We start from the raw sequence: 26,366 nt of genomic DNA, 5'->3' as shown, positions 1-26,366 counted from the left end.
AAGGCGGGCTCTGGGGCAGCCTTCAAGACCCTCCAGAGCTGCGAGTCCGGCGGGGAGTGAGCCTGGGCAGATGAGGAGGGCCGTCTCTGCAGAAGCCAGGCTGTGAGAAGTTATTTGGTGGGTGGAAGATCTACTCAACCAGGACTTAGATGGTCTGGGCTTTTATGGCAGCCCCTACCTGCTGTGTGACCTTGGATAGGTCACTTTTCTTCTCTGGTCCTACATCTGCTCGTCAAAGTGGAGTCCACAAACCAGCAGCATCAACTTTCCGAGGAGCTTGTTAGAGCAGCGTGCCCTCAGGCCCCCCTACAAATCAGAATCTTCGTCAGGCAGTGGAGGGGGGGGGTGCCCAGCAATGTGGGTTTTAGCAAAGTCTCCTGGTTATCTCTTCAAGTTTGAAAAGTGCAGTCACCTTGAGGGATGCTTGGACCCCTTGCCTTCATTGCTGGGAGGTGAAATCGTGGGGAAAGAGGCGAAGGGAACAGGCCCTTCTCAGGCCTGGAGCACCTTGGCCAAGTCCTGACATGGGGGCTGGGACCCAGGAGCTCAGCCTGGAGCGGGCGCTCAGTGTATGAAATAAATATGCTTTCTCCCCTTAGACCGCGAGCCCCTGGAAGGCAGGGACCCTGAAAGGTTCCTCTCTTGAGCCCCAGAACCCAGCATCACGCTGGCATCATAGCAATTCTGTAACCTGAAATATTTTTTCCAGCTTTATTCAGATGTTACTGACATGTAACATGAAAGTGGAAGGTATATGATGCAACACGTTGATAACGTGTTTATATTGCAAAACGATCACCACAGTAAGGTCCTTAACACCTCCCTCTGCTCACGTCATTACCATTTTCGGGTGTGGGGTTGTAACATTTAAGATCTGCTCTCTTTACAACTTAAGGTCAAGTCCAGAGAGGCAAGGAGGCTCACTGCAGTGAGGAGTGGCGAGTAGGGAGGGACCGCGTCAGGATCGACCCCTGTGCTGCCCAACCACGGGGCAAACACTGCATCAGCAACCTGGGTTCGAATCCCAGCTCCCCTGCTGAGGGGATGCGGTCGCTGGGATCTCAGGAGCCCCTTGCCCCTCTGAGCCTCCCTGTCTTCACCTGTCGGTGGGGCTAGCACTGCTCCCTCACCAACAGTCAGCTCAGGAGACACATGTGAAGGGCTCAGGAGACACGTAGGTGACACTTAGTAGGTGCTTTGCGCAGGTTTGTTGCATTTGAGAAGGAGATGGGAGACACGGGCCTCGGTGCCTCACGAAATAAGGAATCAGTGAAAGGGCTGTGTGTCGTGAACTCACTGTGTGATCTCGGGCAGCTCGCAGCCCCTCTGTTGACCTCAGTTTCCACATCAGGGAGATGAAGGAATGGACTGAATTACGTCTAAGAGCCCCTCAGCTCTGAAGAGGCCGCCCCTGCCTTCTCGTCGCCTTCATTTAACCGCCCTCCGCGAAGGCACCAGCAGCACTAGGGGAAGGAGGGAGGGGGTGAGTTTATTGAAGTTTACGTACAGTTAACCATTTTATTTTTTTAAGTTTATTATTTTAAGAAAGAGAGAGAGAGAGAAAGTGCAAGAGGAGAAGGGCATAGAGAGAGGGAGAGAGAGAAAATCCCAACCAGGCTCTGTGCTGTCCATGCAGAGCTCAACGGGGGCTCGAACTCATGAACCATGAGATCACGAGCTGAGCCAAAATCAACAGTCAGATGCTTTACCAATTGAGCCACCCAGGCACCCCTGCAATTAACCATTTTATTTCTTTTTTTTTTTTTTTTTTTTGGTTCATTTACTTTTGAGACAGAGAGAGACAGAGCACAAGCAGGGGAGGGGCAGAGAGAGAGAGAGAGGGAGACACAGAATCTGAAACAAGCTCCAGGCTCTGAGCTGTCAGCTCGAACCCACGGACCGCCAGACCATGACCTGAGCTGAAGTCAGACACTTAGCCGACTAAGCCACCCAGGCTCCCCTGCAATTAACCATTTTAATGCGTACAATTCAGTGGCATTTAGTACATTCACAGGATTGTGTGACCACCGCCTCTGTCTAGACCCAAAACATTTTCATCGCCACAGAAGAAAACCTGTGCTCAACATTCTCTGTGTCTCCCCTACCCTCAGCCTGGCAACCGCCAGCTGCTTGCTATCTGTGGATTTACCTGTTCTGAATACTTCTTATCAGTGGGATCATAAAAGGTCCTTAACACCTCCCTCTTTCACTTCACATAAAGTTCATCTACATGGTAGCAGGTGTCAGTGCTTGCTTCACGTTTGTGGCTAGATGTTGTTCTATGGCGTGTGCATACATCAGTGTGCTTCCGTTCACCTCCTACGGGCATTTGGGTTGTTCCCACCTTTGGGCTGTTGTGAATGATGCTGCTATAAACAGTCGTGTGTAAGTATTCATTTGAGTACTGATTTCAGTTCAGGAAAATTAGAAGTGCAAGTGCCAGGGAATTCTTCTTTTAACTTAAAAAATATTTTTTTTTAATGTTTATTTATCCTTGAGAGAGAAAGAGAGTGTGTGTGTGTGTGTGTGTGTGTGTGTGTGTGTGTGTGCAAGTGGGGGAGGGTCAGAGAGAGAGGGAGACACAGAATCTGAAGCAGGCTCCAGGCTCTGAGCTGTCAGCACAGAGCTTGATGTGGGGCTTGAACCCACGAACTGTGAGATCATGACCTGAGCCGAAACCTGACACTCAACCAACTGAGCCACCCGGGCGCCTGAACTTTTTTTAAGTTTATTTATTTATTTATTTATTTATTTATTTATTTATTTAGAGAGAGAGAGAGAGAGAGAGAGAGAGAGAGCATGCAAGCATGAGGGAGGAGCAGAAAGAGGTAGAGAGAGAATCCCAAGCAGGCTCCACGCTGTCAGCACAGAGCCCAATGCAGGGCTCAAACCCACAAACTGTGAGATCATGATCTGAGCTGAAAACAAGAGTTGAATGCCTAACCGACTGAGCCACGCAGGCATCCCAACACTTAACTTTTCAAATAACTGTCCAACTGTCTTCTGTCGCAGCTATGGATTTATTTTTATGGATTTATTTTTGTCAGTCATCTTTACTCAAACCTGAGGGCACGTAGTAGGCCCTTAGTGCACATTCACTGGAGGAACAGATGAATCTCCCACCCTCTCTGCTCCCCTCTCCCAGAGCCCCATCAAAATGTCTTGGGTCTGTAAGTCCCCTGGTCCAGTAGACTGTAAGCTCCACAGAGAGAGCTTACAACACAGAGAATGAACAACTTTCATCCAACCACTTTGGGCCAGGCCAGAGAAGGGCCCAGAGACTCTGTCTCTCACTCGGTGTTGCTCGTGCTCCCCAGGGATGGCCAAAATTGTTAGTGTCTGAAATCTGAAGGTGCAGCACCCATGACCCTGCAGAAGTCCTACTAGCCCCAGTCAGCCCCCTAGGTAGGCTGTGTGGCCTCAGCCAGATACCTTCCCCTCTCTGATCCCACACTCTGTCTGAGTACCTCTAAAATGGGGCCAGAATCTGTATGTGCCCTCTCATTGCTGCTCCTGACCTTGACCCCTGCCCTGTCTTCCAGCTCCGTCGGCTGTGTCCATCATGCACCAGGTGAGCCGCACCGTGGACAGCATCACCCTGTCGTGGTCCCAGCCTGACCAGCCCAACGGCGTCATCCTGGACTACGAGCTACAGTACTACGAGAAGGTACCCGTGCTCCTGGGCCCGCTCCCCACCCCCGCGCCCCTGGGGCCTGCAGGTCTACCATCCTTGGAGACTGGACACCCCAGTACAGCAGGAAGAGCACTGGCCTCAGAGTCAGGCTGCCCAGCTCAATTCTGACTCCAGTCCTCCCCAGCGGGGAGGCCTCCGGCACGTGCCTGAACCTCTCTGGGTTGTGCCTTTCTGGTCTGGGGCATCAGGCCAGGAGGCTCAGTAACGTGCAATGACCAGGGTCCTTTCCTCGCCAGGGCCCCTTCCTCCTGACTTGAGTGGGCCTGGTAGTCTGGAAGAGCTGGTTTCCCAGAACGCTTTGCCCTTTCTGGAGCAGAGATTTGAAAGTGCTCAAGGCTCAGCTCTGTGAGGGTGAGAGGGGAGCCTCCTCCCCATGACACTCTGATTTTAGCTAAACCACTGGTTTCTATCTGCCGAGGTGCTGTTCCTAGGGGGAGAGGGCAGTTTCTCTTTGAGCTTCTAATTCAGATCTTTAGGACTCCCTCAGGGACCCCTAGGACCCAGGGACCCAGGGTTAGAAGCCACTGGTGTTGTAGAAGGAGCCTTGGACTAGGAGTAAGAAACTACAGGTTCTGATCCCAGCCCCATCCCTAACAGCTGTGTGGCCTTGGGCAGCCCTCTCTCTCTCTCTCTGAGCCTCAGTGGCCTCCTGAATCAAATGCAAACAAGATTGCCTCTCCTGACTGAGGCTGCACAGGTCAAAGAGAAGAGGCAGGGACAGTGCCCAGCAAGGCTCCTGACTCTAACAGAGTGTGCTTTCCCTTCCTCCCTTCTGCCTTGATTTTTGCATGGTGGGCCAGAGCCTGGGACCTGAGGCCAGGTAAGGCCAGGACATTTGAACATGGGGCCTGCACAGTATAGGGGCAAGGGGGCCGATGGAGCAGCTGGACATCAGAGGCTCAGAAGACTCTTTTTGACTGGAGACTTTTCTTACCTGTGGCCTGAAGCACCAAACAGCCACAGAGGCTGGAAGAGCCCCTGGGAAAAGTATCATTTGGATCACATTCAGACTAAAGTGTAAATGACTATAGAAAGTGCTGTAGTTGAGGGTTGGGAACTGGAAAGAATAGAAAGTCTCTTCATAAGCGTTGAGAGGAAGGGAGAGGAAAACAGTGCCAGCACCCCCTGCTGGAGCCCCACCCTGGCACTCTGTTAACTGCTGGCTCAGCCAAATTCTGTTGAGTCTCTCACCGTTGTCAAACCCCTATCCAGCCCCACCCAGCTTGTCTGTGAGTGCTCGTTTCCGTGCTCACCCCTTGCTCTAGGCAGTGCAAGCCAGGGGCCACATGTGTCCCCTTCACCATCTTATCCCTGTACCCTGAGCCCAGCACCAAAGAGACACGTGATAAATACTGGCTGATTGACTCCATGAATGAATCCCTTCCCACGGCCTGTTCCTCCAGTGTGGAGACCTTGCCTTACCCCAGCCTGGCACACAGTAGGTGCTCACGAGGTGCTGCTGGATGGCCAAGCTTTGAAGGAGCCCGGCATCCTGTAACCTTTGCCAGACCGGCCACTTCTAGGCCCAGGAAGCCCCAGGCCCTACAGAAGCCAGCATTTCCAAACCCTCTGGTGGGGACAGCTTAGCAACTCAGAACTCAAAAAAGAAAAAAAAAACTAATTAAGAAGCTTTATGATTAAACGAAACCGCATGTGTTTGTCCCCAAAGACTAGAACGGAAATGAGGAATCCCGGCGCCGGTCCTGCCTACGACCCATTTCCTACCGAGACGGGAGGGGCCGGGGAGGCTGATGGAGGTGTGAACCAGGAGGCAGCTCTGCCCTAGTTTCTGCCGCTGCCCTGCATCCCCGGGCCCCTGCCCAGACGGCAGGACCGGCAGGTCCGCTGTGGCCCCGGCTGCCACCCGCTCACGTTCCCTGCACACAGGGCATGAGCCTTGCACGCCACCTCCATCACCTTGTTCCGCTCACAGCAAGGCCATTCACCCGCCCCCCCTCCATGGGAGTGGAAACTGAGGCACAGAGAAGTTGTGTGACTTGTTCAAGAGCAGCCGGCTGCTAAGTGGCAGAGCAAACAGGATTTGGGCCTGGTTCTCACTCTCTACCTGGCTCTCCTGCCTTCTGGTTTTCTCCCAGGGGTGCTTCTGGGATGGCCGTTAAAAGGTGGGCAGGAGCAGGCTCTGACGGGGGATCTTGGGTACAGATGGCGGGAGAGGGACAAGCCTGTGGTACAGCCGTGATGAGACCTGGCACTGTCTGTCAGCTCCTCCTCCTGGGCTCGGGATACAGCGAGGGGCAGCTTAGAATCTGCCACTGGGGGAGATGGACGCTGGTCCAGTCAGTTTGTTGTCACCAGCTTTGGGCCGGGCACTGGGCTGGATACTGGGGACACTGAGCTTAGCCAGACATGCCCAGAGGCCTCAGGGCCTTCACCGTCCAGGGGAAAAGACACCTCCAGACACAAACAGCCATGAGACAGGTGTGACACCATCACAGAAGGGCAGGCAAAGATCTGTCGAGGCTCCAAGGAGGGACCCAGGATCTGAGTACAAGTGAGGGGAAGTCTTCATTCCAGTGACATTTGAGCTGAGCCTCAAAAGTAGCTAGGAGCTCACCGGACAGACAAGTGATGAGAGCAAAGTCACTCCCGACAGCAGGAACAAGACATGCAAAGGCCCTGGGGCAGGAGAAGGCAAGTGTAGAGAAGCAATATGAACAAGGGAGAGATTAGTAAGGGAAGAGTTGGGGAGGGAGGCTGGGCTGGGTTGTGGTGGGCCTTCCATGCCTTTGGAGTCTGGAATCAATTTAAAGTACTATGGGAAACTGTTGGAAGGTTCTGGAATGATGTGATCTGAGTCAGATTATGTTAAAGATCCATGTATCTTGCTGTGTGGAGAACAGACTGTAAGGGTGTCCTGGAGACACAGGCCCTTTTAGGGCTCTCATGGGACACCGGGTGACCAATGACAGTGGCATGGACTGAGGGCTGGCAGCAGAGATGGTGAGAAGCCCACAGATTCAGATGACATTTTGAAACTCAGGGGACCAAGGAAGTGTGAAGAACACCTCCCGGTGGATGGTGATGCCCTTTCCTGGAGCCATTGTGGGTTTGTGATTTGCAAGTGTGGGTATGGTGCTCGCCAGGGATGGAAAGGTATAGCCAAGAACAGACAGGAGAGTGTGCAGAGGAAAAACAGAGATGGATGGATAGAATCAGGAGTGTGGCAGATTCAAGGGGAGAAAGAAAAAGGAGTTGATGGAAGTGTCAGAGGAGACGCCAGCACAGGGGTAGGAGCAGTCTTGGTCCCCAATCTCTCAGGCTCCCTCGGGAGGGAGCGCCAGGATGCAAGATGGATTCTGACAAGTCCACAGCCCGCTCTTACCTAACACTTCGAACCCTCGTGATGCCTGCAATTGATTTCTTTAATGAATGCTCCAGATCTTCCCAGGTAGGGAGGTTAGGCACTGAGCCCTGCAGTCCCGTGTGGGCCCACCCCCACTCTCTTTTCCACTCCTCCTTCTTTAGAAAGGGCTCTTTTTGGAGCGGTCTCTCCATTTGGCCTTTCCCCAGCTCCACTGGGATTTCCCAGCCTGCCCGGAGCCCGGAGCTAAAAAACCACTTTGCTGGAAGGCTCCTGGATGCCGCTGACGAATGGGCTTGGCCAGACCAGGGCTAGCTGTTTCTGTCGGTTCCAGCGTCCAGGGGGAGGTGGCCTCCTTTGGCAGCTGCACCAGAGCACACAGGCTCATGCTCCCTTTGGCTCCCCCAGAGCTCCAGGAGAAGATTCATTTGTGGGGCCACCTGTGGCAGACGGGTCCCTATCGGCCTCATCGATTTATGTTTCTTCAGCAGAAATGTTTACCTGGCAGAGCAAAGGAGAAGGGAAGTCGGGGGAGGAGGGATGAAGAGTGAAAGTCCAGACTGCATAGGCCTCTGCCCAGTGCATGTGGATACGTGGAGTGGTGCCTACAGAGAGATCTGTTCACTCACTCATTCACTTTTGCGTTCATTCATCCACTGGATGGACATTGGGGAAGGCTTACTCTGTCATGGCGTGGATGACTGTGATGGCCAATGTTTATTAAGTCCTTCCGTGTACCAGAGACTCTGCTAAAAGCTTTACCCACTTTTTTTCCTATTGAATCTCCATACCCACTCTGTGTGGTATATAGTCTTTGATCCCACTTTAAAGATGAGAAGACTGAGGCTCATAGGGCTTCAGAAGTGCACCCAGTGCCTCATTGGCCCATAGTCTTCAAGTAAGGATTTTTGAGCTAAGGACTGGTAGATTTCACACTAAATGTCTTCCCCTAACCTGTCAGTGCTTAGTCCTTCTTAAGGTAAAGGTGTTCCAGACACGGTGGCCCATGGAGGGGGATGTAGGCAGGGGGACTGATGGCTCTAGAGTAGCTCCTTTGTGCCAGACACTACCTGCTCACATTTCATCTTCACAACAACCCTGGGAGGCGGCATTTATTGTTCCTTTTCAGAAATAGAAAGAAAACAGGGGCTCAGGGGAAGGAAAAGTCTTAACTCAAGGTCACAATGCAAGCAATCAGAAGAATCTGCATTTGAAATGTCTCCCAATCCCCTGCTCTGTCCCGTTCCTTGCTGTAGAAGAGTGACCTGCTAGTTTCCTTCCTCCTCCTGAGGCACCTGTGCCCCCGGCAGTTACCTCCCATCTCCATCCTACAATCTGGAACTTCAGACTTCACCCACTCAGGCTGCAGAATCGGGGCAGATTCCATGTTGGCTGGTGGCACCTAGTGGGCAATCTTGGTACTGCAACCTGGGTTCCGCGATCTTGGACGGTCTGTAATGTTCTTTGTCACTGGAGGTAGTTAGTGAGCACCTACTGTGTGTTTAGCCTGGGGGTCTCGGAGGTGAATGGGACAAGATATCTGCCCTCAGGAAACCCACAGTCCTTAGTGAAAACATGCATATCAGAACAACAGGTGGGAGAAGAGACAATGGACCCGCAAATCCTTCTGGGACATCTGGGAAGTCTCTGCAGGTGGTGGTACTTGTACTGAGTCTTGATGAGTAGGGAGCTGCCAGGCAGATGGGGAATGGATATTTCAGACAGAAGAGACAGCACTTGCAAAGTCTCAGAGTGTCCAGGGAAGGTGGGGTTGCCAAAAAACATATAGGACACCAATTACATTTAAATTTTTTAAAAATAATTTTTAGTATGCTTTAAATATTGCATGGGAGAAACTTATACAAGAAAATTATTCATTGTTTATCTGAAATTCAGATTTAACTGAGCATCCTGTATTTGTATTTGCTAAATCTGGCAGCCCCACCAAGAAAGGGAGGGGAAGCACTTGCAAAAGGCAAGTCAGGAAGGGTCTGGAATGCCAAGCTAAGGAGTGCAGCCTTTACCCCGTGGGCATTGGCACAGGCCTCTGTGCTCAGTTCAGGGGAACAAAACACACTCACTTCCTTCAAGACCTTACAGTCAAGGTTGTGAGATCAGCCTGGGCCCGGATGAGGGGGCGTAGCAGGAACCGTTCCTGGGGCATCCACAGCAAGTGCTCCAGGGCTCAGAGGAGCGGAAGCACATCTGGCCCAGAGGTCAAACAGGCTTCCTGGAAGAGGGGGCAGGTAAGCGGGCTCAGGAAAGGAGACTTCCTAGGTGCTACTGCCCTCTGGGAAGGGTGAGGGGCTGGGGAGGGGGTGCTCGCAGCCCCTTCTCTAGCCCCCACATCCCATTTCTCACCTCCTTGCCTTTGCACCTGGTGCTCCTGGCCAAGAATGCCCTCCCGCTCTCGACCTGGGTGACTTCTGTTTGTTCTTTAAAATTCCATCACATAAGCCCCACCCTGCAGACAGCTCTCCTGGACTTCACCTGATATCCCCCACCCGGGTGAGGTCACATATTCATTGTGCTTATGCTACCAGTGTCTGCATTTTATATATGTGGACTCATTTTATTCTCTAAACAATCCCCGGAGGTAGCTGCTATTATTTTTATCCTCATTTTACAGATGAAGAAAAGGGAGCAAAGAGAGGTTAAGAAACTTGCCCAAGGTCACAAAGGTAATTAGTAGTAGAGTCAGGACTTGAACCCAGGAAGTCTGGCTCCAATTTGTGATTTTTCTTTTAAACATTTCTTTAAAGTTTATTTATTCTGAGAGAAGAAATGAGAGCATGAGCCAGGGAGGTGCAGAGAGAGAGAGAGAGAGAGAGAGAGAGAGTGAGAGAGAGAGAGAATCCCGAGCAGGCTCTACACTGTCAGCGCAGAGCCCGATGTGGGGGGCTCGGTCTCACAAACCATGAGATCATGACCTGAGTCGAAACCAAGAGTCAGACGCTCAACCGACTAAGCCCCCCAGGAGCCCCCCGGTTTGTGATCTTAACTTCCATGCTGTGATTCCTGTAATAACATTGTACACACTGAATTTAATTATTCTGAGAGTTTTTTCCAGGGCTCTGTGCACTGCCAGTGTGTATAATTGGCATATACAATCAGGTGTGCATTTTTCTGTACAAAGGCTGCTAGCTTCTGTCAACTTCTCAGAGGGGTTCATGATCTCTCAAAGGAAGGAACATTAGGTCCTGGGTACTCAAAGCCTGGGACATTAGAGGGATCTCCATGTAGGAGCCTGCTTTTGTTTTCTTTTTTTTTTTTTTCATAAGTTTACTTATTTATTTTGGTGGGGGGTAGGAACATAGAGAGAGAGGGAGAAAGAGAATCCTAAGTAGGCTGCACACGGTCAGTGCAGAGGCTGACATGGGGCTCGAACTTACAAACTGTGAGATCATGAACTGAGCCGAAATCAAGACTCAGATGCTTAACCAACTGAGCCACACAGGCACCCCTAGGAACCTGCTTTTGAGTCCCAAAGCAGCCACTAACTATTACATGATCTTGAGAATCATTTTCCCTATCTGGGCCTTAATTGTTGCCTCACTCGAGTGTGCTGTGGCTGAACAGGGGTCCTTGCACGTAACCTATCAAGGCATGCGGCAGGGAAGAGGCTGCAGAAATAGGTAAGGGAAGCCCTCTTCCTGCTGTCTCCCAAGAACTCCCAGCCTAGACCTCAGGGTCTGCACACAGTGACTACTCAGCATCTGTGTATCAGTCAGCTACCACTGAGGATAATGCTGCAAAATACACAATCCCCCAAATACAGTGGCTTCCAAGTGGCTATTTCTCTTGATCATTGATTGGAGTATGCAAGTCAACTGAGGAGGCCCTGTTTCAGCATAGGAGTTAGGTCAAGATCGTCCCTACATGTTTCCCATTCTGGAACCAGCCACTGCCCAGGTTAAGTCCCATCATGGCAAAGGCAGGAGCACAAGAGGCCAAGCCAACCCAACAAGCACATATAAAACCTCCACTTGCATCATGTGCTCTGGAATGTTCCAAGGGCCAAAGCAAGACCATGGACAAATTCAGCACCCACAAGGAAAAGAGATGCACTCTGTCTTCTCTTGTAGGAAGTGCTGGGAAGTCACATGCAAAAAGTGTGGGTGTGTAATTTTGTTGCAGGGGGAGAAGGGAGAACTGGGAACCACAGATATTTACCCGGTGTCCAGCCCCCACCACAAGTGGCAGGCATGGGCACTGGGCTCTGGGCCCCCTGCAGGCAGCAACCTTGCTAATGGTCTTCTCTGTCCCTCGGCAGGAGCTCAGTGAGTACAACGCCACAGCCATAAAAAGCCCCACCAACACGGTCACTGTGCAGGGCCTCAAAGCCGGCGCCATCTATGTCTTCCAGGTGCGGGCACGCACTGTGGCGGGCTATGGGCGCTACAGCGGCAAGATGTACTTCCAGACCATGACCGAAGGTAAGCGGCGTCCAAAGGGCAAGAGGCGGGCCCTGACTCCACAAACAATAAATTTAAAGACAACTGCCCCTTCAAAGTGCCTTTGCACAAATTAGAGAAGTCACCCCCTCTTCCAGATGTCAACCCTCCCTCTGGTTAGGAACCGCCCATCCAGAGAGGTGCTATTTCTGTGTCTCGGAACACATATGGACTCCTCCATTGCCATCATGTCAGCCAGGCCATTCCTTTGCACAGGACTCTGGAGAGCTCAGCCCCAACTTGCAGAGACACTCTAAGCAAGTCCCTTCCCTTTTCTGGTCCAAATCTTTCTCATCCACGAAATGAAAGCATATTCAGTCATTGAGAGCATGCCTTTTTCATTTGACTCTTCCAATGACTTGCACAGTTGGATTGAAAAGAATTCTAAAGTTCGGCAGCAAGAAGTGCTAGGATGGATTAGTGATGTCTGCCCTGAACAAGCAAATGGGAGGTTGCAGCCCATGTGCTGTGTGTCTCCCAGTCCAGGACCACACGGTCTCAAAGTACCCTTCCTGTTCTAATAATCTTTGAGGAATAGCAGAGTTAAGAGTATGGGCTCTGATGCCAGACAGACAGAAATTACAGTGCTGATTCAGCCCTAACTGTGTGGCCCTGAGCAACTCCCCTTACCTCTCTGAGTCTCATCTATAAATGGGGATGATAACAGCTATCTCATTATCAATGTCATCATTATCAAATGGGAGTAAAGATGGGGGATAAATATCTAGAACCTGGCACGGGGTTGGCCATAGGTCTCACACATAGTTAGCGCTCACTAAATCATAGCTAAGGTCATAGTTGTCATTGCTTTGAGTCTGGGAGCCCTTTTACCAACCAATGAAGCCCGAAGGTAGCTTTACTTATAACCAGACTCCAGCGTCCCTTCTTAGCATCTGCTTCAACCACTGGCTGTGGGCCTTGGCCTTGGCCTAGCTGAACATCTCAGAGGCTCCTAGACCCATGAGTTCTTGTCTTATCACAAAAATTCTCCCTAATGACTCCACCGTCTCTTCCAGGACCCTAATGGTACCACCTCGATAAAGTCCCACTTCCTCATAGCCAGCATTTTCACCTTCATAGGCCCTCTTGCATGTTGGATGAGTGTCATTGACCTGGAGCCTGGCAGGATTGTCCTGAGGTCCTTTCTTTATTAACTCAACAAATGTGCGCTGGTGCTAAGGACCCAGGACTTAACCTGGTCCCTGACTTCAACGAGCTCCTATCTGATCATGGAAGTAAATGAGAAGTAATAATAATAAAATTAAAAACACTGACGTGTTGATGGCACTGAACATGTACTGAATGGTTTCCAAAAGCCAGACCAATGCTGAATGTATGTTATGCATTATCTCTTATAAACTCATGGTCTCGGGCCAAACGGACCTCAGTTCAAACGCTGGCTTTGGCCACTTTGTAACTGTGTGATCACAAGCAGCTCATGGCATCATTAAGTGTCAGTTCCCACATCTGTAAATGGGGTGATCTTAGGCACTGAATCATAGGATTGTTCTGAAAATCAAACAGGATACGTAACGTACTTAGCACAGTGACTAAATCATAAAAAACTCAGTATCAATAATAGTCAATATATACTGAGTGGTCACTACCCGCCACATGTCCTTCTAAGTGCTTGACACAACAATCCTATGAGATAGGAACTATTAATCTCCCCACTTTACAGATGAGGAAACTAAGCCACAGAGAGGTAAGTCACTTTACCAGTGGTCACAGACAGTAAGTTTCACCACCAGGACTCAAACCCAGGGAGTCTGCCCTCAGAGTCTGTGCTCATAACTACCTCTCTGTAGTTTTAAGTCTGCTTCTTTTTGTTGTTGATTTTCATATCAACATTGAGGTATAATGCCCACTTTATAGATGAGAAACTGAGGGTTGGAGCAGTCCCTGGACTTGTCCAAGGTTACCTGTGACTGAGTACCAGCCAGTTCTCCACGGGCACATGACAGGTGATCTCAGGAGTGGGAACAGAGTCCAGGGATCCTAGGAGACCCAGCAGGGTGGGGGGCACTAGGACTCCTAGTCTGACCACACGTGCTTTCTCTCCCAGCTGAGTACCAGACAAGCATCCAGGAGAAGCTGCCACTCATCATTGGCTCCTCGGCGGCTGGCGTGGTCTTCCTCATTGCTGTGGTCGTCATTGCCATCGTGTGTAACAGGTGGGTGGGCGTCCCCAGCCCTGGTCAAGGCTGGCTGAGCATCTATTCAACCATTCCTGAGTAGCGTCTGTGCGCTGAAGAGATATTCCCATGATTCCCAGGGCCAGGAAGAGGCTCAGGCAGGCCTGGCTTCCCGCCCTCCTCCCTAAAGGGCTGCTGTTGGCTACATCCCTTTGGGCTAGGGTTGCTTTGACAAGTCCACTGTTCATGGAGGTAGCACATAGGGACACTAAGATTTCAGCCTGAAGGAACATCTCAGAGCAGTGGCCATGAAAGACAGCAGGATGCCAGGAGCTAAGGCAATGCTGGAGAAGGAGTCCAGACCCCCCCACTTGCTGCACTGGTTGAGTCCCTTGCATGATTGGGGCCACAAGTGGAGTGTCAGAGGGGAGGTTGAGGAGCTCAGCTAAGGCCCGCTGGCTTTGGTGGCAGGAAAGACAGACAGGATGTAGACAGGAGGATGTGGGGGAGGGGCGTCCCAGGTGCTGGCACAGCAGGTGCCCAGGCATGAGGGGGAACTTGTTCCCTGGCTTCTGCACAAGGCATCATGCAAAGACTCACTCCTTCTCCTTAGAGCCCCACTTTAGAACAGACTGTGCCATCAGGTCAGATGGACAAAAGTGCCCGGGATTTCTGGGGCCATGGGCAATAACTGTGAAAGGGGCTTGGCTGGACAGGGGAAGGGGAAGTGGTGAGCCTGGATTTGAGGTGGGAGAGGTGGGAAGGGATGAGGGTGGCTAAGCCAGGGGCAGGCAGGGAGCCCCCTGGCAGGGGTGTGGTTTTGAGGGCCTGCCCTCCCTCTCCCTATCACCTACTGTGGCTCCCAGCTCGCTGGGGGTCTTCCAGGTGGCTCCAGCCCTTTGCTCTTGTTCCAGAAGACGGGGGTTTGAGCGTGCTGACTCGGAGTACACGGACAAGCTGCAGCACTATACCAGTGGCCACAGTACGTACACCCTGGCCATGCCAGCACCCGTGGGCCCTTCCCTGTCAGTTCCCGGCAGCCTCTCCGGCCTCCTTCCATCACCTCCCTCCATGCTGCAGCCAGACTGAACGTCAGGCTGTCCCCAAACGGGCCAGGCTCATTCTCCCCTCTTAGCCTCTCACATGTGGCCCCCTCTGCCTGGGGCATCCGCCTCCGCCTTCTCTTAACCTGTGTGACTCTCCCCTTGCCTTAGCCCCTGCGCATACAAACTGCTCTGAGCAGCCTCCCCTGACCCCCCACCTGCTCTGGCTTCAGGGCCCCATCAGTGCTTGCTTCACGCTCCCTTACCTGGCTGCTCCGTGATGGCCGTTTCCTTGTCTCCCCAACATTACAGCGGGAACACCTGACCTGAACGTGTGTCTGACACTCACCACTGCCCCCCAACACCAGCACGTAGAGGACACTAGATACGTATTTGCACAATAAATACATGAGTTAAATGAGATGATGAGGACCCCAGGCTCTGGCCCAGGAGGGGACTCCTCTGGTAGCCACTTCCTCCCACCCAGCGCCTCCGTTTCCCCTACTGTCCCATCAGTCTCAGGCCAGTGCTGGGGGCACATGTGCACACCCAGAGCAGAGCTCCCCTCTTGAGGGGCCCAGCAGAGACAAGAGCAGAGCATAGAGTCCTCTCGATTTAACTGCGGCAGACCCGGCGTGGGTGGGGGTGGGGTAGGGAAGCAGGAAGAATCTTCATCCTCACTCACACTCACTCAGCAAACAGGAATTTCAAGTGGGTGCAATAAAGCTTCTCAAACTGTACTCAGTGGGGTACCCCAGGGCGCCTCAGATGGCCGCTGGGTAACAAAGGCCATTTGGCATAGCCCTTCATTTGTCAGTCTTTGTGACCTACTAGGTGTGCCAGGCACGGTTTCAGGTGCTCGGGATACACAACCACGTCTCCCCCCCTTGTGAAACTTACACTGTGGTGGGAGGGACCGGGATCAACAGGAAACAGGTGATCTGTGAGAAAAGCACATGGTGTGTTAGAAGACTAGAACAAAAGGCAAAGTAGAACAGGGCAGTGGATCGAGAGTTGCAGGGTCAAGGCTGCCTTTTCAGGGCCTTGGTTTTTATCCCAAGTGAAACAGGGAACCTCTAGGAGGGTCTGAACCAAAGACTGACGTGCTCTGAGCTACAGTTTTGACAGGACCTCTCTGGCTGCTCTCTGGAGAATGGACTGTGAGGGGGCTGGAGGGCGCCAAGCAGGACAGAAGCAGAGAGGTGGCTGTTGCAATAAGCCAGGGAAGACATGCGGTGGCTGGACCACAGTGGCAGCGGTGGTGGTTAGATTCTGACATGTTCCAAAAAGTAGAAGCACTAGATTTGCTGCAGGATTGGATGTGGAGTGTGCCAGAAAGAGCCGAGTTGAGTTCTATATATTAAGCCTATGGGTAACAGTCAATTTAAAGGGAAAGTTCCTGAGCTTAAAAAATCATTTTAGACAAAAATGTAAATAAATATTAAACCATTAAAATTTCCAGAAGACAAGTTAGGTAACTACACAATGGATATGTGGGTAGAAAAGGACTTTCAGGGTACCTGGGCAGCTCAGTAGGTTGAACGTCTGACTCTTGATTTCCACTGTGGTCATGATCCCAGGGTCGTGGGATCAAACCCCACATCGGGCTCCGTGCTGGGTGTGGACCCTACTTAACATTCTCTCTCTTTCTTTGCCCCTGCTCACATGCTCTCTCTCTAAAATAAATAACATGAAAAAAATTTATAAAAAGAAAAGAATTTTCTAAGCATAAAGCAATAGAAGGCTCTCAAAAAAAAGACAAATTTAGCTACACCAAAGTAAAAAAAATCACCTGTACATTAAAAATAAAAGTCATAAATTACGTCACCCCTTCTATTCCCCAAGTAATAAACTCATGATTGTAGATATAGCTAAATGCACAGAGAGTGTTTTGTGTGCCCAGAATTGTCTTCATGCTTTACATGCATTTGTTCATTTAATCCTAATAACTGTGAGCTTTGGGCATGAGGGAACTGAGGCCCAGAGAGGTCGCAACGCAGCTCAGGGCAGAGCTGAGGTCCACACCCGACTAAGCTGGACTGAGATGGGCTCACATGCTTTGTCACCATATGGGCGCCTCACTATTTGGAGTGTGAGTCGGTAACAAGGGAACAGGTGACAGCAGGGATTTATTTTTAAAATAGAGTCCAGGATTTGTTCATGGACCAACATGTTCTAAAACTCAGGCTTGGGCTCCCTGAATCTAAAACGGGCTTTGTTTTTTTTCAAAGCCCTGCCGGCCCTGGGGTCCCACACCTGTCCCAACCCCCCACCCCCTGCCGGACAGAGGAGGAAGCCAAGGCCCAGAGATGTGTGTGACTGACTTGAAGTCACCCTCACCGGCACCTGCGTCCCCTCATCCAGCAGGTGCTGAGTGAGGACCCAGGCCCATGGTACCTGGATGTGGCCCAGAGGGACCGACCTGGCTTCTCACCCCTGCTCCACCACTGGCCAGCTATGTGACCTTGGGGAAGTCATCGAACCTCTCTGAACCTTGGCATCCTTATATGGGAAGTAGCAAGAATGATGCGTCATTTAATCAAGGATTAAATGAATTAATGGATATTAAAGTGCTTCCTAATAATACTTAATAATAGCCAACTCTTCTCTATAACAGGTAACAATTATTCAGTGCTTTCTATTCCCCAACTACTATTCTTAGCACTTTTAAAAGATTCTCGCTTAACCCTTGCAGTCCCCTTATGAGGTAGGTGCTGTTTATGATCTCCGTTTTATATGTGACAAAAGTGAGGCACAGAGAGGTTAAGTAACTTGCCCAAGGGCACACAGCTGTATCAATACAGTGGTTGACCCTCCATTCAGACTCATAAAGCAGCTTATCTGTGACTTTTTACCGGCAGATCCAGATCTCAAACCTGGTCTCTGAATGTCTGATTCCTCCTCCCTCATCCTGAACTCCCCATTTGGGTTCAGGACAGCGGGTAGTGGCCCTGACAGTCATAAGTCACCCATAAGTCTTGTCTGAAGATGGACTCTCCTTATCCAACTTCAGTTCAGCAAATACCTGTCCTGGGAACCAGGCCTTGAATAAGGCTGAGTAAGGAGCCCTCCTTCCATCCTAGCAGACAGGATGGGGAAGCACCCAGAAGAAAACAGTAGGCTGGTGTTATAAGTGTAGACTCACAGCCAGACGACCTGGATTCAGACCCCACTCCTACCACTTATCAGCTCTGTCCATGTCCCCTTGGGCAGGCCATCCAACCTTTCTTATGCCCCAGTGTCCATATCCAAACAATGGGGACAATATCAGGTTGGACCCGATGAAACTGCCATGTTTGTAGGTCAGAAACAGCCAAATACCAACAATTTCATAAGACCCAGCCTAAGAATAGCATTTACCTGGTAGAGTTGTCAGGAGCATTAACTGGATCGATACCTATAAAGTACCTAGAATGGGGCTTAGTACCTGGTGAATCTACACTGAACCATGAATAGATTGTGTTATTAATGGTGAGATGAAATCAGAAGGTCACAGAAGCAGGGACAGCTTCACTTAGAGCCGTACATTCAATATCTGCTTATTAAGCATCTACTGAATACTTCCTTTACGTGTATACTGCAGAGAAAACCTTCTAGAACAAAGGCTTATAACACGGGGTTCACAAACCCCTGAGAGTTTCAAGGGCCAGTGAACATTCCAAACTTATATGCTGAATACGAGAATGTGACACACATGTGAGTAATTTTCCAAGGAGCAGATCCATAGCTTTTGTCAGATTCTCAAAGGCATTCATGACCCCAAACAGGAGGAAAGAGAAAAAGAGGATATTTCATTAGATAATGCTGTTATTCAATAAGCACTTCTTGAGCACTCTCTGTGCCTGGCTCTGGGATTTAGCGTGAACTAGACAGACGTGGCCCCTGTCCCCCTGAGGGAGACAGGGTAATGCAAGCTCTCGCAGACAGCAGAGTGTTCCAGAAAGGGGTGGCAGGAAGCTTTGGACACGCATATCTGGGAGACCTCATATAAGATAGGAAAACCATACAGATGTCACGGCCATAGGAGTGGCTGCAGAGACAGGGCTTTGAGAGCATGGATCTCCACTAGATCCAGGCAGCCTTCTCAGAGGAGGTGGCATTTGATCTAGACACAGAGAGGAAGAGAAGTGCATTCCAGGTGGAGGTAACCGCATGAACAAAAGCACAGAGGCAAGAAATTGTAAGGTGTGTGTGGGACCACTAGGTAAATAGTCCTTTTTGCTGGCATGTAGAGGAGCAGGGAACTGAAGTTGGGGCCCAACAGAGAGGTTGGGATGCCAGATGAAGGCACTTGCCTCTGTCCTGCAGGCAACAGAGAGCCCTCCTGACCAACAGTCCTGGCCAAGGCTTGGGGCCAGCATCTGAGTGGTTGATGGTGCCCAAGTCAGCTTTGAGCCCCTGCTGTGCTTCTCCCTACTCCCTGAGCTGACCCATTCCTATCCTCCCTCGGTGAGCCTGGAGGAAAAGGCATCCCCCAGTTCTGTCGGAACCAAGAACCACATGCCAGGCACAGAGTTTGAGCAAGAAAGGGAGCACCTCCCAGGAGCTGATGTCCCCATCTGAGGAGGGCCGACTTGGGGACAGTCCCGAGGACAGGAGGCCTGGACCAGATCTGGTCGGATTGCATCCGGGAGGCCATAAGCATGATGATTAAGAGTCGTGGCCCTGGGCTCAAGTCTGACAGACCTGGATTCAAGTCCATGGCCATTTTCTAGCCATGTGGCCTTGGGGAGATTACTTAGCCTCTCTGAGCTGCAGTTCCCTCGTGCATAAAAGGAGAATAATGATCCTTTCCTCCAAGAGTTGTTGGGTGCAGAAAATGAGATAATCCATAAAAAGAGCCTGTGCAGTGCTGGGCACAAAGGGTTCAGGTGAAGGCAGCTGGTGTCACTCTTCTATCTCTGTCACCGGATTCTGCTTAGCTCTAGACACTGAGTGTATATTCCATGTAGAGCTTTATGCATTGTTCTAAGGGAGAGAGACACGAGAAGACCATGCACCCACCCACGCCCACCCCCCAGGCTCCCACAGTTGAAGGTGGTTGTTCTTAACTTCTTTTGGGGCCTCAGACTTCTCTGGGTCAGCTAAAAGTTTTGGATCCTATGGCCAGGGAATCACAAATATGCATGCATGTGTGTATAGAAAATTATAAAACAGAAAAGCCCAGAGAAATCTATACTCAGGGATGGATTTGGGGAGAACATCAATTTTCACAATATTTATTTCCATAATTTTTAGACTATAAATAAAGAGCGTGGGTTACTTTTCTAATTCCAAACAGCAATGGGGGGGCTGGACAGCTCAGCTGGTTGAGCATCCCTCTCTTGATTTTGGCTCACAGCTGTGGGACCAAGCCCAACGTTGAGCCCCAGGCTGGGCATGGAGCCTGCTTACGATTCTCCTCTCTTTCTCTCTCTCTCTCCCCGTCTCCTGCGCATGTATGCTGTCTCCAAAATAAATAAATAAAACAAAATGGCAGTAATAACAAATGCATTCCATTCAGGAGGTTATCAAACTCTTCTGTCACACCAAACTCATCTTGGGCCTGTCAAGTGGTCCACAGACCCAAATTAAGAAACCCTGACCTAAAGGGCTAGACAGAGGCCCCTGACTGGCTCAGTTGGTAGAGCATGTAACTCTTGATCTTGGGGTTATGAGTTTGAGCCACATATTGAGTGTGGAGGTTACTTAAAAATAAAATCTTAATAAATACATCCATTAATTAATTAATTAATTGGCTAGACAAACACCTACATAAATAATCCACAATAAAGCTAATGTATTAGAGCAGTAGTTGGCAAACTTTTCTGTAAAGGACCAGAGAGTAAAAATACTGTAAGGTCTCTATTGTGACTACTCAATTCAGTGGCTGTAGTTGAAAGCAGCCCCAGGCAAAGGGATGCACACAGCCGTGTTCCAATAAAACTTTATTTACAAAATGGTCAGTGGGCCAGTTTTCCAACCTATGTGTTAGAGGTTCCAACTTTAGGTTCCTGGAATGTCTGCAACAGAAACAGAGTGATCAACTAACATTTCCGACATCACACAGCTGAGCGGTACTGATGCTCCCATTCACCAAGCAGCCAAGCCTTACTATGGTCCAGGCACTCCAGCTCCTTCCTCCTAGAGTGACTGCCTCCAATGTCACTGCCCCTGGAGCAGTGGGAGAATATGGGCAGGGAGTGGAGAAGCCAGAGGGAGGCCTGGGCAGCAGAAGACCAGTTATTTAGGAGAGAGAATGTGGGATGGATCATCCTTCCCTTGCTTCCAAGTGTTTTGTGGACTCAGTGCTAGGATCAGAATTAGGTCTTTGATATCCAAGTTACATCCTTAATTTCTTCATCAAATAAAAAAGTACATCAAATCAAGAATCAAATTAATAGGCCCCACGTCCAGCCACATGCTGATCGCCAGGGAATTTGAGGTCTAGGATGGTTTAAGACTTAACTAGTGGGGGACCTGGGAAGTAGGCTGAGCCGTGGACCCTCTGACCCTCGTGCATAGGCAGCCCTTCCAGGTTCTGGGGCCTGCCTGGGCGAGCTGAGGCAGCCAGGAAGTTCCCTGAAGGAGAAGATGCTTAAATTAAGCCTTAAAAGACAGGGAGGTCTCCTTAGCAGATGCCCAAAGAACGTGGACTATTGCCTCCTCTCTCTATATTTGTTCCCAATCTCTCTCTTCCTTCTTGACTTCCTCTTTCTTTGCACCCCCTGACTTCCTAACATAAGACTGACAAACCTATCTATCTTTTTATGCCCACACTCATAGTAGACATTGCTAAACAACCCTGACAGTCTTTTACTCCTTCAGGAAGACATTACTAATCAATTAGAGTTGGAACAAGAGCTAGAGCCTATTTGCTCGCTCTGCTGAGCTCTCTGTCCTCCTCACCCTTCTCCTTAGCTCAGTGCCCATCTGCTCACCAAGGCTCAGAGAGGTCAAGTAACCTGCAAAGGGTTGCCCAGTTCTTATGGGGTCACATGGGAGTGTATTTCCCTGTGCAGAGGGACTAGCTCTAGCCTTTCCATTTGTCCACATCTTGATTCTGTGCATGTGACCAAGCCTGGTCTTGTCCCCCAGTGACCCCAGGTATGAAGATCTACATCGACCCTTTCACCTATGAGGACCCCAATGAGGCAGTGCGGGAGTTTGCCAAGGAAATTGACATCTCCTGTGTCAAAATTGAGCAGGTGATTGGAGCAGGTAGGTGGTGGGTGCTCTCCCAGGTGCCATGGCCTCAGCCATGAGTGGGGAGTACTCTTGGGGCAGAGGGCAGAATGTGGGGCAGGAGCCTCAGAGGACCCTCCAAGGCCTGAAGGTTCAGAATATACAAGGTAGGAAGGCCCTCAAAGGTCATCCAGGAAAACTACCTCATTGATAGATGAGGAAATTGAGGCACAGGACTGGGAAGGAGCTTGCATATCATGTCAGAGATTCAGCTAGGTTTAGAACCCAATTCTCTGGACTCAGTCTAGTGCTTTGTCCTTTCTGCCCCTCTCTCTATCTCCCCAGGTTCCCCTACAACTTTACCCCATGCCCAGCCAAATACCATGGGCCAGCTGTGAAGAGTTTACTGAGACCTTATGGGCCCCCACATTCTACAAAGGGGTTCTTTCTAAAGAGGATGAGTTGACCACTGGGGAGAAAAAGTTCATTCAGGACCCAGAAGTAGAGGTTACAGGGATTGGGAAGGTGACATTTCCACCTGACAAGTGACATCCTGCCTTTCTTTGGTGTGTGTGTCCCAGGGGAGTTTGGTGAGGTATGCAGTGGCCACCTAAAACTGCCAGGCAAGAGAGAGATCTTTGTAGCCATCAAGACGCTCAAGTCAGGCTATACTGAGAAGCAGCGCCGGGACTTCCTGAGTGAGGCATCCATCATGGGCCAGTTCGACCACCCCAATGTCATCCACCTGGAGGGTGTTGTCACCAAGAGCACGCCTGTGATGATCATCACTGAGTTCATGGAGAATGGCTCCCTGGACTCCTTCCTCCGGGTAGGGAAAGCCAAGAGTGCCAGGGGCCCATGGGTGGGGAGGAAAAGGAGTGGTGGTCATAACTTCATGTTGTCAGAGCCTGATGGCATCTTAGGAAAAATGTGTGTCAGGAATGGCTTGCATGCTGCCTCTTCCCAGTCTCTTACCAGTGGCAGACATTACTAATCAATCCCAGAACTCTGCCCCACTGAACCAAGTAGCAGTCTCAGAATCCTTTTCAATCCAGGGAACCACACACAACCAGTCAGTCAGAGTTAGCACACAGCCTGAAATCCATTATCATCTGTGCTTTTAGCCAGCCTTCTCATTATGCATGAGAGAAAAATGAGGCCCAAAGACAGACAGGAACAGTTTGCCCAGGATTACCTAGAAGGTCAAGGTGAGGGCCAGGACTGGAACTAGGTGTCTTGAACCCTAGTCTGGGATTTTCACCAGATTTTGGATTTCTCCAAAGCCATATGGGCTAGGAGGAAGACTCCAGAGCACAAGGCCAAGAGAAGAGAGTTTTCAGACCCCTCCAGGAGATCACAGCTAACCAGCTAGACAAAAAGCACAGAAACATGTTGCTAGACCAGTTGCCATTTAACAAATACTTATTCAGCACTTACTATGTGCCATGCACATACTTGTGTGCATCTTCTTAGTTAACTCAGACAACCCTGGGAGGTGGGTATAACTTATCCCCATTAAGGGGAGGAAACAGACTCAAGAGTTTAGGTCACTTGTCCAAGGTTGCACAGCCCACAAAGGGCAGAGCCAGAGTCAAACCAGCTGTGTCTACTCCAAAGCCCATGTTCCTTCCCCTACCCTGAAATTGGCCTCTCATGGGCCTCTCTGAGCCCCCCAAGCATCTGAATCCTTCCCACAGGGAGCATGAGGCCAGGGTCCTGCTCTGGTTTCCTGAGGGACCAGCAACCCAGAACTCTGATTCATACCCTCCCATTCACTATGTTTTCTCCACTTCTCCCAAAGCAAAACGATGGGCAGTTCACAGTCATCCAGCTAGTGGGCATGCTCCGGGGCATCGCAGCCGGCATGAAGTACCTGGCAGACATGAACTACGTCCACCGTGACCTGGCTGCCCGCAACATCCTTGTCAACAGCAACCTGGTCTGCAAGGTGTCTGACTTTGGGCTCTCGCGCTTTCTGGAAGATGATACCTCAGACCCCACCTACACCAGCGCGCTGGTAAGATAGAGGCAGAGAGCAGTGGGGTCATGGTACCAGGAAAGAGGGCATAGATGTCCATGTCTCCCTACCATATGTCTTTACCCACACCTGCTCATGCCACGCACTGTGCTGGACCCAAGGGAAACAAACACAAATCACATGTTCTGCCCTCTTGGAGCTCACAGGCTGGAAGGGGACACAGATGTGCAGAGAAACATGGAGTAATAGAGCTCTAAGTCAGAACACCAGTCTTGGGAGGCTGAGGAAGGCTTGCTAAGAGGGGGTGAGATCTGAGCTGAAAGTGGAAGGGCCAGTAAAAGTTTGTCAGATGCCGTGTTCTCAAGCGGAGATGTGACTGGGCCACAGACTGAAAGAGGGAAGGTGATACAGTAACACCGGAGAGGCAGGCAGGGCTGATCTTGGAGACCCTAGAATACCTAAGCTCAGGACTCTCTCTTGCTGAAGAGTTTTAAACAGAAAGGAACAAGACTCAGGCTCTGCTCAAAGAACTCAGAAATAGCAAGAAGAGGCAAGCACCCAGGCAAATGATTTCAGCACCGCTCTATTTAAGTGCCTCCCTGACAGAGAGATATGGGATACAGTTGGAGGGTTAAAAAGAGTGAGCAGCTCCTTGGGACTTGGGACTTAGGGAGAGATTCTCAGAGATACTTAAGGATGAGAAGGGATTTCGAGACGGCAGAGTGAGGAAAGGCATTTCATGTAGAGGGAACAGCACGTGCAAATTCTCAGGCCCGAAGCAGCCTGGTGAGTTTGAGAAAGAACGAGGGGCTTCGTGTGACTGGTACAGCACAAGGCACAGGGTGAGGAATATTGAGAGCAGAGGCCAGATGGGTCATCCTCCTGCCCATTAACCTTCCTTACTGTGCTCCCCAGGGTGGGAAGATCCCCATCCGCTGGACGGCCCCAGAAGCCATCCAGTACCGGAAGTTCACCTCAGCCAGTGACGTGTGGAGCTATGGTATTGTCATGTGGGAGGTGATGTCCTACGGGGAACGGCCCTACTGGGACATGACCAACCAGGACGTAAGTATCCAGGGGGGCTGGGCAGAACCTTTCTGGCAGCCAGATAAGAGATAAGAGGGGAGGATCCAGAATTCCTGGCTGTTTGCTGATCTCCCAGGGAATGGGTGCAAGGGCTCTGAGATACTGGGCCAGGGCTGGGAGCAGCCTAATGGGAGCCCAATGCTGGCAGATTCAAATGTCCGCACAGGACCCTGGACTCTTCAGAGGTTAAGAGTAGGAAATGCCAATGCATCCGCAATTCAGCAAATCTTCAAGATCCCTTCACCTTGTGGTCAGCCCCGAGTGAGACCATATCTCAGGTGTTTCCCACATAACTGGGGGCCAGGACGCTTATTGCAGGAACAAGATGTTGTTGGCAGGAACTTTACAATCAGGTGCTAAATTGGAGAAGGCAGGTGTCAAGTACTGTAGGCGTTCAGGCAAGGGCAGCATGAGCAAAATCAGTCAGGAAGTCTTCACAGGACAGGTGGGATGGACCTGGAGACATGAGGATTTCAAATGGGAAGGATAACTGTGCAAAGGCCCTGAGGTGGGAGCTGAGGGATCATGTTGGGGAGCGGTAGAGAGGAAAGATGATCAGAAAGGTTGATAAGGTTCCAATAATGGGGTGTTTGAAAATCAACCCAGCACATTTTGATTTGCAACAACACAAATCAGGAAGATCTTGAAGATGCTTCTTGAGCAGGGAAGGTGACTTATGGTCCAGCTAGGGAAAGTGATTCTGGGCCTAGTGGCAGGACAGATCAGAGAGAGGCATTTGAGTTCCTTGGCCTGACAGAGGAGCTAGGGGGGACAGTGTCCAGCCATGCCATGGGACCTGACTTAGGGGTCATCTCTCACCTGGAGCAATAAATGGCACTGAAGTCAAGAGTGTGGTCCCCCTGGGGTCAAGGGTCAGAGGGAGGAGTCCTTAGGGCCATCAAAGCCAAGAGGAGGCTCAGAAATGGGAGGGAGAAGGTGGTCCACAGGATGGACCCTGAGTTATCTCAAGATGCTGGCTTTCCCAAGATTGGGAGAGGCAGCGGGGTGAGGGGGGTGGGCGGGTACCCAGGTGGTCAGACTAAGGCCATAGATGATGGGAACTCAGGTCAGGCCTGTCCCTGGGGCTGTATCCAGGAGGTGGATACAGTTGCCATGGCAACCAGGTAGGTCTTTCCTGCAATACCGAGTGGGGGTTGGAAAGGTAGGTCGGGTTAGAGGCCGATGCTCTTACCCCACCCACCCAACCCCATTCTGCCCATGTGCTGTCCCCAGGTAATCAATGCCATAGAGCAGGACTACCGGCTGCCCCCACCCATGGACTGCCCAAGCGCCCTACACCAGCTTATGCTAGACTGCTGGCAGAAGGACCGAAACCACCGGCCGAAGTTTGGCCAGATCGTCAACACGCTGGACAAGATGATCCGAAACCCCAACAGCCTCAAAGCCATGGCGCCCCTCTCCTCCGGGTACTGCTCTGGTCTGGCCCCACCCCTCCTCCCAGCTTATCTGCGGCCCATCCCCAGCCAGCC

The 26,366-nt window shown here is 50.8% G+C and overlaps 1 protein-coding gene across 3 annotated transcripts in view; it reads left to right on the top strand.

Annotated features, from left to right (window-relative positions):
• The window catches only part of EPHB2 (EPH receptor B2), a 117,662-nt gene that overhangs the window by 88,604 nt on the left and 2,692 nt on the right, over window positions 1-26,366 (top strand). Inside the window, exons 5-13 of one of the 3 annotated variants that reach the window (XM_029947073.1) lie at window positions 3,543-3,667; window positions 11,383-11,452; window positions 13,536-13,644; window positions 14,520-14,587; window positions 21,726-21,848; window positions 22,394-22,641; window positions 23,614-23,829; window positions 24,706-24,855; window positions 26,110-26,303. In XM_029947073.1, the coding sequence (XP_029802933.1) occupies window positions 3,543-3,667; window positions 11,383-11,452; window positions 13,536-13,644; window positions 14,520-14,587; window positions 21,726-21,848; window positions 22,394-22,641; window positions 23,614-23,829; window positions 24,706-24,855; window positions 26,110-26,303 (1,303 nt within the window). Of the gene's footprint in view, window positions 1-3,542; window positions 3,668-11,289; window positions 11,453-13,535; window positions 13,645-14,519; window positions 14,588-21,725; window positions 21,849-22,393; window positions 22,642-23,613; window positions 23,830-24,705; window positions 24,856-26,109; window positions 26,304-26,366 lie in introns of all 3 variants that reach the window. The other 2 variants (XM_029947072.1, XM_029947071.1) reach the window with 2 other exon arrangements.

This window comes from Suricata suricatta, chromosome 8 (assembly GCF_006229205.1).
Source record: "Suricata suricatta isolate VVHF042 chromosome 8, meerkat_22Aug2017_6uvM2_HiC, whole genome shotgun sequence".
Taxonomy (NCBI): domain Eukaryota; kingdom Metazoa; phylum Chordata; class Mammalia; order Carnivora; family Herpestidae; genus Suricata; species Suricata suricatta.
The sequence above is the reverse complement of the archived record's forward strand: the minus strand, read 5'-3'. Positions and strand labels throughout refer to the sequence as shown.